Below are 12295 nucleotides of genomic sequence, written 5' to 3'. Positions count from 1 at the left end.
GACCTCACTCATGAGCTGATGATGACCTCAGCTTGGCCTCTGCCAGCGTCTTGGATCCTGGGCCTGATGTGGAAGTCCTGTAGAGAAGCACCTCAAGTAAGGTTGGCCATATATCAATACAGATTTGATGTGCATGTTAGCAATGAAGGAGAACTGGTTACTGGTTATGGCGAGACAGGCCTAGGTCACTTCTTTTTTTTGTCACAGATCTTCAAAATTGCTTAATAATGTTAAACTCTGGCCCTGTATGCAGTGACCAAACCCAACATATTACCAACAGTTATTTAATGACATTGATTAGGTTTATTTTTTATTTATTTTTATCCCTTACGTAGTGGAGCAGACGGGTTAGTTTAAGCACGTTAACTACCACTCGGACAGACGGGGTCAAGACTTGGGTTCAGGCCGAGTACAGCGTGATATTGCCCTCTTGTGGTCAGAACATGCACACTCATTAAAGAGAGCCTCTACTTCTTTTACATTTCTTTTTTCACCCAGTTGTTCAAAAGTAATCTGATCAGATTTCGGCTATCGGATTGGATAAAATCTTGAGAACGGATTCTGAAATCAAGTCATCTTCATTTAGTCATCTTAATTTATAGCGCTTTTAACAATGTAGACTTTTCCAAAGCAGCTTTACATTGATAATAGGAAATGTAAAGTAGCCTAAAGTGTTTGGGCTTTATAGCAGCTCTAGAATAAAGTTATTTTCCAGCTAAAGTTAGTTAGTTTGATTCACTTCCGTCGCAACGATTATTAGGCTAGTTATATTAGGGGCCGCTAACACGACACCGTTTTAACAGAAAACTCTTAAGTTCTTTCTGCGCAAACTTCAAAAACGCGAACCAGTGAGAACGCCGATGACGTGCACATGCGTATTACGAGTTCAGTCTATAGGTATGCGCGTTTTGATCTGGATCAAATCATCAGTTTGTGGTGTTCTACATTTTCTGTTGGATTGGGATACCTTTAATCAAAAAAAAAAAAAAAAAAATCAGGATTATCCTGATCCCAGCTTCCATGATTTCAGGAACAAAAATATTTAAAATACAAGATTTGTATCATGTAATTTTATATATATATATGCACATTTATATATTTAATTTGCTCTTGATTAGTTTAACCCTTAAAGTAATAAAGTAGAAGTAGACATTAGACTATAGCCTTTCAGTACAGTGAGATTTTGACACAAAAAAAGAATCATCCAAACAGCTGTCAGTATCAAACAAAATTTGATTTTGATTTTATCACTGTATATAAACTACATTGTTAGAAACTACTTTCGACTGGTTCATCTCTGATGATCAATCGCTTCCCTTATTGAGTGTAGATTTGTTTGTTTTTGTTGATGGTCTCATGAGGGGCTTCGAAACTGGAGATTTTAATTAATTTCAATGCTTTTGCTTTCCCCCAAGAAACTTTGCATTCTTTCTCAAACGCAAAACGCATGAAAGCGGGGAACGCAAAGTGCATGAAAGTATATCATTTGTCTACCATTCCATATTTTTTTCCCATCACCATGTCCCTTCAGTGCCTCTGGTTCTGATCGTTTTAAGAAAATTGAAAATGGAAGGTGATGTTTTTATGTTGTTTTCTTTCTTTTCAATTAAAACACTTCAAGTGACCCACATTGACTCTTCTTCCTGTCGTTCTTTACATTGTGATATCTAACCCCAGGTATAATCTGGATTTGGTCATCTGAAAAAGTGTGTATCTGGATCAAGGTGATCCAATCCTATTTGCTTTGAAAAACCAACACAAAATGAAGATGGATTACCTGATCATGGGATTTCCAAATCTATATAATTCTGATCCAGATGAAACTTTTTGAACAACTGGGCGCTGTAGACTAGACCATATGAACTAAAAATATACACACCCACACAAAAAACTATATCATCATAACTTGGAAACAGATCTGATTGGTAACTGTCAGTCTTTTGTCAAAAAAGGATTTATTACACAGTCAAATTTATTTTTTTGTATATAAACTCAATTTCCAGCAATCTAAAAAGCCGTCTTCTCATATTGATTACACACAAATCACCATTAAAAATAACATGGTAACAAAAAAACTACCAAAGATTCATAAAACATTTTTTTTCATTCAAGTTTTAGATTTAATTTGCTAAATATTCAAGAATTAATCTGCTACCTCCCCTAAAACTGTATTGTTTTTATTCTGGGAGAAAAAAGACATTTATGGAAACTAAGAACTTAATGATAGAATTTAAAGTTATTTTAGATTAATGATGGGTGTCTAATGGCCTAAACATTTTGAAGTAGAATAGCTTTACTTTGCAAAGACTGTTATAGCCAAATAAATCAGATCACTGGTCCGGTTTTAAACACCTTGTTTATTTACGGACTGAAAATGTGTCACATTTACCGTTGACATACAAAAATCAATCTCATTCATATCATTCACTGTGGAACTGAAGTACGTCATTTACAATAAAAGAAAAATCATACAAAAATGTGAGAAATAAAAACCCAATAGAAAATTTCCAAACATGAGCATATCAGTGTCAACCTTTTCAGCACCTTATGTTCCATACTTGTGTTTTAGGACGGGGAAGATCATTTTCTCTCTCTCTCTATTTTTTTTTGTGGAAACAATAAGTGCAATGATGTTCAGGTGAGATTACGATGAGAGGTTGTGGAACCAATTTAAATTCAAATCCGCCTCCGAAAACTGCAAATGATAGTGAGAAGGAAGCAGTTTGCTGGACTATGATAATGAAGACTGCATCTGACATTCAGCAACTTGAAACATAAAAAAAAAAACCCTCTTCCACAACCACACATCCTGCAAAAATCACTCAAACTTCCTACAAAGGCACCAAAACATGATGTTCACAGAATGATGCATCTTGTATGTGAGTGTACACTTGATCTGCCAGTCCGGTGTGAGGTTTACAAGGCGTCCAGAAGGCTGTCGATGCGGCTGACCAGCTCTTGCCTCTTGCCTGTCAGGGTTTTATCCGAGTCGATGTAGGCGTCCTTCTTCACCTTTCCGGCCACCAGCCGCTCAGCTTCCTGACAGGATCGGGACACCAGGTCCTTCAGCTGGCCGTCCAGCTTCTGTATCTCGCCAACCTGCAGGCGGAGGAACGGTGAACGTTTAGAACCACTTAAAGCATTTTAAAATGAGATAAAAGAACGGCTTGTGTCAAGATGGACTACTTTTTCAGCCAGATCGGAGCCCTCTGCCTTGAGACGGGCTTGTAAAGCAGTGATGTCATTGGTGAGGGTGCGGTGTTCAGCCTCTAGAGTCTTGCGGCCGCTGTTTAGGGCTCCGGTGTCCCGGGATTGCTTGTAGCGGTTCACCACTTCATCCATGTGGCGGTACAGACCGAGACGCTTGTTGACCAGAGTCAAGACCTGCTCGGTGATGGAGGCCACCTTCATACGCACCTCCGCTGCAGGATCCTGGCACAGGAAATGAGGAAACGGACAGCTTAGATAAGAATCGGACACCTTCAGTCATTTCAACAATACCGTGTGCTCCAGGCGCACCTTGGTGATGGAGAAGTCGAGGCGCACGTAGATGATGACAGTGAAAAAGAGGATGTAGAACGCTCCCACCACTAACAGCGGCTCCTGCAGCATCAGGATCTTATTGAAGTTGTAGTGAACCTAATGAGAAAAACAGAGGGCTTATACTTGCTAGTTTTTGCATAAGCACACTTGTGCAGTCACTGCCTCCACAAGACATTTGACACTTTGCATGCACTTCGATTCCATTGGAAAAATTTGAAGAAAGGTTTGCTGAGCAGAGCACTGGTACTTTAGAGGGCAGAGCAAGAACTGCAGTGAATAATGGCCAAACAACCATGTGTAATGTTGCAACTGCTCAGTGTTTGTTTAGAAATTAATGTACTCGCTTTTGTAAACTAAATACAAATATCCAAGACAATACTGTAGTTTGATGAAAAAAGTAGGTTTTTGAATAGCTTTATATTAAACTATGTAGAAGAAAAAAGAAAAGAAAAAAATAAATTTGCAAGAAATTTACCGTAAGAACTTTTATTTTACATTATTTTTCTTTGAGCTTAAATGTAAAAGTGTTTGAATTTTTTTTTTAAGTCAAAGTGAATGCATTTAAAACCTTTTAATTTATATAATTCTAGTTAAATGTAGCATGTTACATTTAAATTGCTTTATCCAATTGCATTTATTTACATCTGACATTTTAAACTTTAATTAAATCATTTTAAAGGTCTTTTTTTTTATTAGGTCTTTTTTGAATGGTGATTTACTTTTTTTATTTTTAAATGAGTAACTTTTATTTAAGAAGCACTCTTAGTCTTCCATACATATCTAGACCAGAGTCTAAAATATGAAAACTAAAATGTTCAGCCCATATTTTCTAAGCAAAGCAATGTTAAAGAGCATCAGGATAAGACGACAGGACAGGATTGTACTTGAGGAACCTTGAGGCTTTACAGAAGTTCTGTATAATATTTAACACCATTTAAAATGACCCTGCTGGTCTTCCTGTGAAAGTCTGAGATTACCACAACGTCCTGAATGTGCTGCTCCACCAGATTGTTCTTGGTGGCCACCAGCACAGGCCTGCCAAAGGTGTCCAGGTAAGTGTAATGCAGCTCGTCCTGACTGCGGGTGATGGGGTACGGGGTGTCCATGTGGATATTTCTAGACCAACAAAGTAGCAGTTAATCTATTGTCAAGATTTTTAAAGGAATTGTGTATTACATATGTATACTACCTGTAAGTGCAAGTCACCAAATTAAACTTATATCAGATGCTCACCTGGCTCCTTCAGGAAGGATCAGTTTCACCGTTAGCTGGTCAATAACCTGGTCATCATAGACATGATCGACCAGACGCATCTTCAGGGCATACTGGTCTCCTAAAGAACAAATAGATTCGTAACTTTATAATGACTTTAAATTAAATGTTTCTAATCTCTCAACTTGATAAATCAGATACACACCCAGATTGTAGAGATATTCATAGCTGGGAAGATTATAACCAATCATGTAATGTGTTTTCCAGCCGCCGAACAGCGGGAAACGGGGACGGATTTCAACCTCTACGGAATCATCCAGAACTTGGAGGTGAGAGGTGGAGATGTTCCCGATCTCATCGCGGTAGTACACGTCCTGAGCAGAGGCTGGGAGGATGGTCTGCAGGGATACAAAACACACAAGTTGAAGAACACCAAACCAAGTGCACCGTGGAGGTCAAGATTCCTCTACTTCAACCGGTTTAAGCTTCATTTAAGCTAAAATCATTTTAAAGGTCTTTATTTTGGTCAGTTTGAATAGTGATTTACTTACTTTTTATTTTTAAATGAATAACTTTCCTTTTATTTAAGAGGCACTCTTAGTCTTCTTCCATGCATATCTAGACTCTAAAATAAGAAAACTAAAATGTTCAAATATAATTTATATTTCATACCCCTGACCAAAATAGAGTTCTTTCGAGTTGCCTAGAGGAACGCAAACTTCAGCTGAGCCATTATGTTGGACCAGCTGTCATTTTGCGAAATTCTTTAAGGAGTTTAAAAAAATAAAAAGAGAGTGTTAAGACACCTTGAAAGATTTGACTGAGGAAATGCCGCTGTCAGACTGTCTCTGGTAGTCATAGCGGGAAAAGGGCCCCTTCAGGTAGGCACCAGTGTGTCTCAGATCGACGGTTTCCTCCACGGCGATGTTGCCCCAGTGAGAGACCTCGATGGTTCGAGTGATGCTGCTGATGGTGAGGAAGGGTGTGTTGTTCTCATAGTGGATCTTCATGGCATCCTACAAACCAGCAGTTTTCAAAAGGTTAAACACTGCTGCTCAGAGTAGACGTCCACACACACATATTGTTTTTGCAGATTCATTTCCAGACTATGGTTATCGGGAATAATCGTTTTTCCCGGTTGCGTTTGTTGCAGGATCAGCTGAAAAGGGTCCGCTGTCATGTGTCATCACAGTATGAGAGCGGCCTCTAGAGGCGAAATAAAAACTAGCACTGGCGCCTCGTGGTGTTTGTTTTGACACGTTACGCTACACTACTCTGCACAGAGCAGAATATATCAGATGCAGATTTAAAACTTTGACAATGAAAAGGTATACCGTACAATACATAAACAGGTTGTCATTTTAAAACGATTATTTTGTTTACTAGATGCTGCATTAGTAGCCAACCAGGCTGAGAGGATGTTAACCTTTGAAGGCCCACCTCGAGCGATTAGAACAGTGTAGCAAAAATGCATGCAAATCTGAAATAATTGTTTAAATGTCATGCTTGTTATGGTCTATTTGCATTAGTTTATATCAGATTCCTCAAATCTTGCCATGGAGGACCAATGCCCTGCAGAGTTTAGCTCAAACGCTGATCAAACACACCTGAGCAAGCTAATCAAGGTCTTCAGGTCACTAGAAAATCACAGGTAGGCGAGTTTGAGCTGTGGCCCTCCAGGACTGGATTTGAGGAACCCAGGTTTAAATCCAGCTGGGCACGTTTACACATTAGTAAGCCAGCTAGGTTGTATATTTAAAGCTAGTAATGAGACACTGCCGGTTCTAGAGGGTGCAAACCACCCTCAAAAGAAAGCGAGAGCACCCTGTAATAATGTCATATTGGCAAAGAAGATTTGGCGAATGCTCAGGTGCGTTTTGTGTTTGTGCTCTGGAGGGTGTCAAAGGTTGATTTCTTGGACGCAACGGCCAATCAGAAGTGTTTATATTGGACAGAATCCATTCCCCACTCAAAACATCAGAGTTTTCGTTCAGTGCTGAGTTCTGCATGCACTTTCGTTTGACCCTAAAAACCCAAACTTAACATCCAAAACAGCAAGATCAGCGATTGTCGTAAAAAAATACAGTCACTAAACAATAAACTGCAGGACGTGCTCGATAATAAAGTGTTATTAAACTGCATTACGCCGTGAAAGAGATACTGTTGCCCAAGAGGATTTCTGTGCGCTCGTTCTGAGACTTTGAGCTTCAGGTTTGTGCCTAAATGATCACATATACACAGAAATGTGTTAAAATGACTAGCTTGGTGAGTTTACTGTCGGTCATATCTTAAGTGAACAAAGGGTTGGGAAATAAGTCACATGTGTAACAGTATATTGGATCGGTGCATTCAGTCTTAAAGCCTAAAGGGGGTCGCACACCGGACGCGCAGCTCAGCGCCGCGCAGCGCCACGTCTTTTAAATTCGAACACATTATTCTCTATGAGAGTACACACACCGGCGGCGCCTTTCGGCGTCTGTCCGCGGCGGCTCAGGACCGTGTTCAAAATCCTGCTGCGCCACAGAGCGCCATTTACATAGTTTTATATTAAATGTACATGTATGTGTCTCAAATCGTAGTTAATGTATATACGGACTTCACCCTGTGCTGCAATATACATTTAGTTTTATATTTATTTACAGAAATCAGAAAATTGCTGATGTTATCGGATTTTCCTGTGAGAGTTGTCCTAGACGTGGCGCGGCGCTGAGCTGCGCGTCCGGTGTGCGGCCCCCTTAATACTCCAGCTGCCGTCTGTGTCATTAATGCTTATCAAACAAGAAAAGACTTATTACTCTAGAGTAGATTTAGTAGGATTAATCTATATTTAATTTATACAGTAAAGACTATGCAATGTTGTTTTATATTTGATTACTTTAAGTTGATAAAGACGATTCTGTTTTTTTATTATTTTTCACAGGAATGCTATATTTTCTAAGCTCCAAGTTCCTCTAAGAGAGGTAATGGAAAATGTTGCACACCAATAAATTAAGTGTTGTCAATTCATGATACTTAATTTTCATGATCATCTCTCTTAATTTTTTTTATACTTAAAATACATTGTTAAGAATAGCTGGCCTATTATTTATTTCGGCCAATACTAGTGATCGTAATCATGATCGGACCACCCTTACAGGATTTACTCTCAAAATTGCAATGATTGACATGCATTAGGATTTGACGGCATTAAGCAAATTAAATGTAAACTAATATATTAATAGAAAAATATTCAAATTTGCATTTGTTTTGATTCAGTATCACCTGTGGCCCTTCCCAAAGTTTCTTACATGTATAGAACAAAGTGTGTCAAAGATAATGTCTTTAAATGACCTCGTTTGAGTAAAGAACAGAAGAAATGACGTCAACTGATTATCCATATGACTATCGGTACTAGTGTTTCTTAGCTATCGGTCCACCTCTAGTTCAAAGTTTGGGTCAGTAAGATTTGATCAAACAAAGACAATTAAAATGGTTACAAAAGATTTCCATTTCAAATAAATGATGCTATTTTTAACTTTCTTAAAAGAATCTTGCAAAAACAATTCTCACAGAGTCCACAAACATTAAGCAGGACAACTGTTTTTAACATCGATGATGCTGAAACTTCATCTCAGGAATAAATTACATTCTAAAATATATTCAAATAGAAAAGTTAAAAAGTAATATTTCACAAAATTACTGTATTTTTGCTCAAATAAATGCAGCCTTGGTGAGCAATAGAAGTTTCAAAAACATTTTTAAAAATCTGACTGAGCCCAAACTTTAGTTACGTAAAAACTAGTCAGTCAATTTCATAACTAGCACATAAAGACAATGCTATCATGTAAACACACTGTTGGCAGTATATGACTACTGTGGTCAGTCACCTGGCTGAAGGGAGGTACATCTTTGAACGGTCCATACTCAATGGCCTCGTCGCTCTTGGTGGGGTTGCCCAGTTTGGTGTAGGTCTCCACGGTTTTGGAGGCCAGGCGCACACGGGTGGTCTGGGAGCGGGTGGGGTATGGGGAGAACAGGTAGTGGTTCCCCTGGAAGACCACCAGCTGTCGCTCGGCCTGGGTGATCTGGGTGGGGAAAGGCTTCAGCACGTGACTGAACACCGTCTCGACCTTCACCCGCAGTTTAGCACCCGGAGCGAGAGAAGACGGTAACTGTGCCTCGAAGAATTTACCACTGCAGGAGGGGAAGAGAACAAGATGTGTGATGTATACATCTCCAAGAAGAGGAACATGCCAATATACACAACGAGGAGTGTCTCTCAAAGCCCGTGTGTAACTTTTGTCACATCTGACTTGTTAGAGTAATTGTTTGTAGTCTAAAAAGCAAAACGAACATTAAATCTGTCTTCAAACCACATCAATTTGCATTTTAAAAATTGGATTCAAATTAGGGTTACAAGATTAATCACATTAACCCCATTATTGCTTCTCTCGAATAAGCATAATCATCTGAGATATTAACCCACTGGTTATTTATCCTGAAAACTTTCTTTCATTTATTAATTGCATTGGTAACAAGGTTTCATGCGTGGGTTGCCAGATGTCAGTTTAAATCCCCAAAACAGAGCTTTTCAAGATCCATTTTCTGCCCAGTGTAATACTTTATCTTCCCAACCTGGCAACCCCTTCTGCACTGCAGAAAAAGTGCTATTCTGCTGATGATATTCTTCACAAATCAAAATGCAACACCGCATGTTTGTGTTCCTTTACGAAGCCACTTGTGCTCGTTGCTTCAACAAACTCTGCAAGCAAACTGTAATAAATACAAACATGAATTTTGACTATATCGGGTTTAAAAAAAAAGAAAAAAATCACATACATAATCTGGGATTGATATGACAAATTTCACCGTTTTTGCTTTTGAAAGAAGCTTCTTAAAGTTTTACCAGTATTCATAATGTAGTGTTCGACTGATACAGGTTTTTTGATGGCTGATGCTGCCGATGGCCACTAATATATACATGATATCACACAATTTAATGATTTAAATAACTATTGCTATAATAAAATGTATATTTATTTTACATAATATTTACAAAAATGAGAAATAAATAATGTAAAACTTTTTTTTAAGTAAAAAATCATTTGAATGACAAAAAAAAATCTGCAAAATAAATATATTTCTTAATTCTGTAGTCCTATTATGGCATTTTCAGAAATAAAGAAATTGTTAAATAAGATAATTTAAAAAGTATACACTATCCAACAACACTCAGTAATCTGAAAAGTCTGTGTGCACTGGGAATCATATTTTCTTAAAGACCAGGCAATGCTAATACTACATATTATAGCATGTTGCACAGCATAGTTTGAAATTGCTCGCTTATGCGTTCAGTGACAGCCGAGCAATCCGGTCCACACCCAATTCACAAAGCTTCAATCTTTTGCATGGATGGACCGTCATGCACAGACAACATGCATATAAAAATATACAGGATACAACGCCCATACTTTTTTATAAGGACCATACATTTTTTTAACAAACTATATCGGTCGAATGCTACTTTCTAAATTATGAAAAATGGTAAAACTTTAAGTATCATCTCTCAAAAGCTAAAATCTAATATTAATTCTAAATATATCAAATTATGTCTATAATTTTCAAATTTCAAAATAAAAGTCCTGCTTACGACACCAAACAGAAAAAAAAAAGAGGCAAATATCGCCTGACGTATGGACCTTGGGCTGACCTCTAGTAAGTGTGTTTATGTATATGATAAATATAATAACTGAATTGACTTTCTCTTGATGTGTGATCACGTGAAACTGGAATGATTCTGATGAAATGAAATTTCTTAAATGAGAACAATCATGATTACAAATCAATTATAATTTGAGCAAAATAATCCTGATGATCAATTGAACCATTATTGAGCAGCCCTAAATTAAAGTTTGGCATGCTGAACATGTTAGTCACCACAAAATAAAACTGACAAAACTTCTTGCAGTAGTTATTATAAACGAAATTCATGTGCCCTCAAATTCTTTAATCAAAATAACTTCCCCTCCCTCTTCCAGTGACATCTCTTCTCTGATGATGTGTTTACTGGTGGAAGGGGCGGGGCAACCTGTCACTCACATGAGATCCACCAATAGCTGACCTCAACCATCCAATCAATTTCCCATGGTCAAAAGGTCCCATACAAAAAATACAATAATTCTGGCTCAAGAAGTGATATTCGTCACAATAGTGAAGAAAAGATGATTGCAACTTGTTTCATGTCGACTTTAATACGTTTACCTTTGTCCAGGGACAGTTTTCTCTTTCAGCTCTAGGCTTTCATCCTCCTCTTCCTCCCCCTTTACCTGGTGAAGATAAAAAAAAAAACTTCTGTTATAACCAGAAACTTCTTAATATGCGGTCTAAAGTAAGAAAAACAGGAAAAATCCATGACCCAAAAGTCTGTTGAAGCTTAAAACAAGCCCTCTGCTTACAGACCAAAGCCAAACACCTGCAAATGAGCCGTCTGTCAAACTCATAGCTGCTAATATACACATTTAAGCACGAGAAACAAACGTTTTTATTAAAAGAAGAAAACCAAATGAGGCTGGATTTATGTTTTTGTATGATATTACTGAAGTGCGACAGCGCGGAAGTGAACTGTGTCTCCAGAACGTACGTGTCACGCTGGCACTGACAGAGCAAAGCGGAAGTGCGCTGCACAACCACAGCTAATGCTAATCCTACATATATAACGCTTAAATAATGACATGTGCATTACATCAGAATTCATTTGAATTCATTATTTGAACTAACATTACATCTTAACTACATTGCTTGAGATGAATTTAGCCAAAAATGTGTGCAAATGTACAAATCAAGCGGAATCATGCAGCTAGCTGAGGCTACAGTATATGGAAAGTTGCACTCCCTATTGTCTCTATGGCAAAAAATAAGTTTCAGATATAATTTTAAAAGAATGAAACAGTCCGAAATAAATAAGTTACAATTAAAAGGAGAAGCTATCAAAAGTGATAGCTAGCAACGAGCTTCCCTCCAGCATCACCCACTCTTGCCTTCTTGTATTTTTATCCATTATTTGATTTACTCACAGATGCACCGATGAAGGCCAGATGCGGCGCGAGCTCTGGCTCCAGCGCGAGCGTGAAGCTGTGCACTCGCGACGCCCCGTGATTCGCGAGCTGAATCTCGGCTGTGATCTTCCCGAGGTGAGTGCTCAGATCCAGCGTGCGCTTCACGTCCTCGTTCACCAGCCCGTCCGCGCGGACCGACGCGCAGAAGAGGCACGAGATCAGCACTAAACTCACCGCTCCGGCGCTCCACATTGTCTTGCGTTTATATGTTATGATTTGGCGGTTAATAACTGTAATAAGTCCTATCTGGTGATGTGTTTGCGCGTGCAGTGAGGCCTCGCGCTGCAAAAGCTGCTCCTGAAGGATGACGCTTCATTCATTCCCTCACGAGTGACGTCACCAACATGGCGGACAACGAACCCACCTTTCACCGGGGCTAAATAAATAAAAAACCTTTCGCAGCGGCTCTTCTCTTTCTATCTTTTTTTCTATATTGTTTCCTTTTT

The 12295-nt window shown here is 38.6% G+C and overlaps 1 protein-coding gene and 1 long non-coding RNA gene across 2 annotated transcripts; one reads left to right on the top strand and one right to left on the bottom strand.

The window, feature by feature from the left end:
- Positions 1-817: 817 nt before the first annotated feature.
- Positions 818-2616, top strand: LOC309488402. The gene is made up of 2 exons (XR_014202122.1): positions 818-1065; positions 1967-2616. It is a non-coding gene; the product is annotated as an uncharacterized lncRNA (long non-coding RNA).
- Positions 2338-12191, bottom strand: rpn1 (ribophorin I). The gene is made up of 10 exons (XM_082156462.1): positions 11808-12191; positions 10996-11060; positions 8622-8928; positions 5562-5771; positions 4961-5153; positions 4777-4876; positions 4521-4659; positions 3520-3639; positions 3187-3432; positions 2338-3099 (listed from the first exon to the last, which is right to left on the bottom strand). Exons 1-10 carry the CDS (start codon positions 12039-12041, stop codon positions 2917-2919), a joined length of 1797 nt encoding a protein of 598 aa, XP_082012588.1. The 5' UTR covers positions 12042-12191; the 3' UTR covers positions 2338-2916.
- Between the last annotated feature and the right edge of the window lie 104 nt (positions 12192-12295).

This window comes from Leuciscus leuciscus (genome assembly GCF_965113295.1).
Source record: "Leuciscus leuciscus genome assembly, chromosome: 23".
NCBI lineage: Eukaryota > Metazoa > Chordata > Actinopteri > Cypriniformes > Leuciscidae > Leuciscus > Leuciscus leuciscus.
Note: the sequence above shows the minus strand (reverse complement) of the source record. Positions and strands in the feature narration are given on the sequence as shown.

Bases quoted from the DNA above. Each gene is read 5' to 3' on its own strand.
- rpn1 (XM_082156462.1), bottom strand. From the start codon at position 12,041: ATGTGGAGCGCCGGAGCGGTGAGTTTAGTGCTGATCTCGTGCCTCTTC. The intron at 8,929-10,995 runs GTAAACGTATTA...CCCCTCCTGCAG, and splicing joins AAAACTGTCCCTGGACAAAG to TGGTAAATTCTTCGAGGCAC. The intron at 4,660-4,776 runs GTGAGCATCTGA...TTGTTGGTCTAG, and splicing joins ATCCTTCCTGAAGGAGCCAG to AAATATCCACATGGACACCC.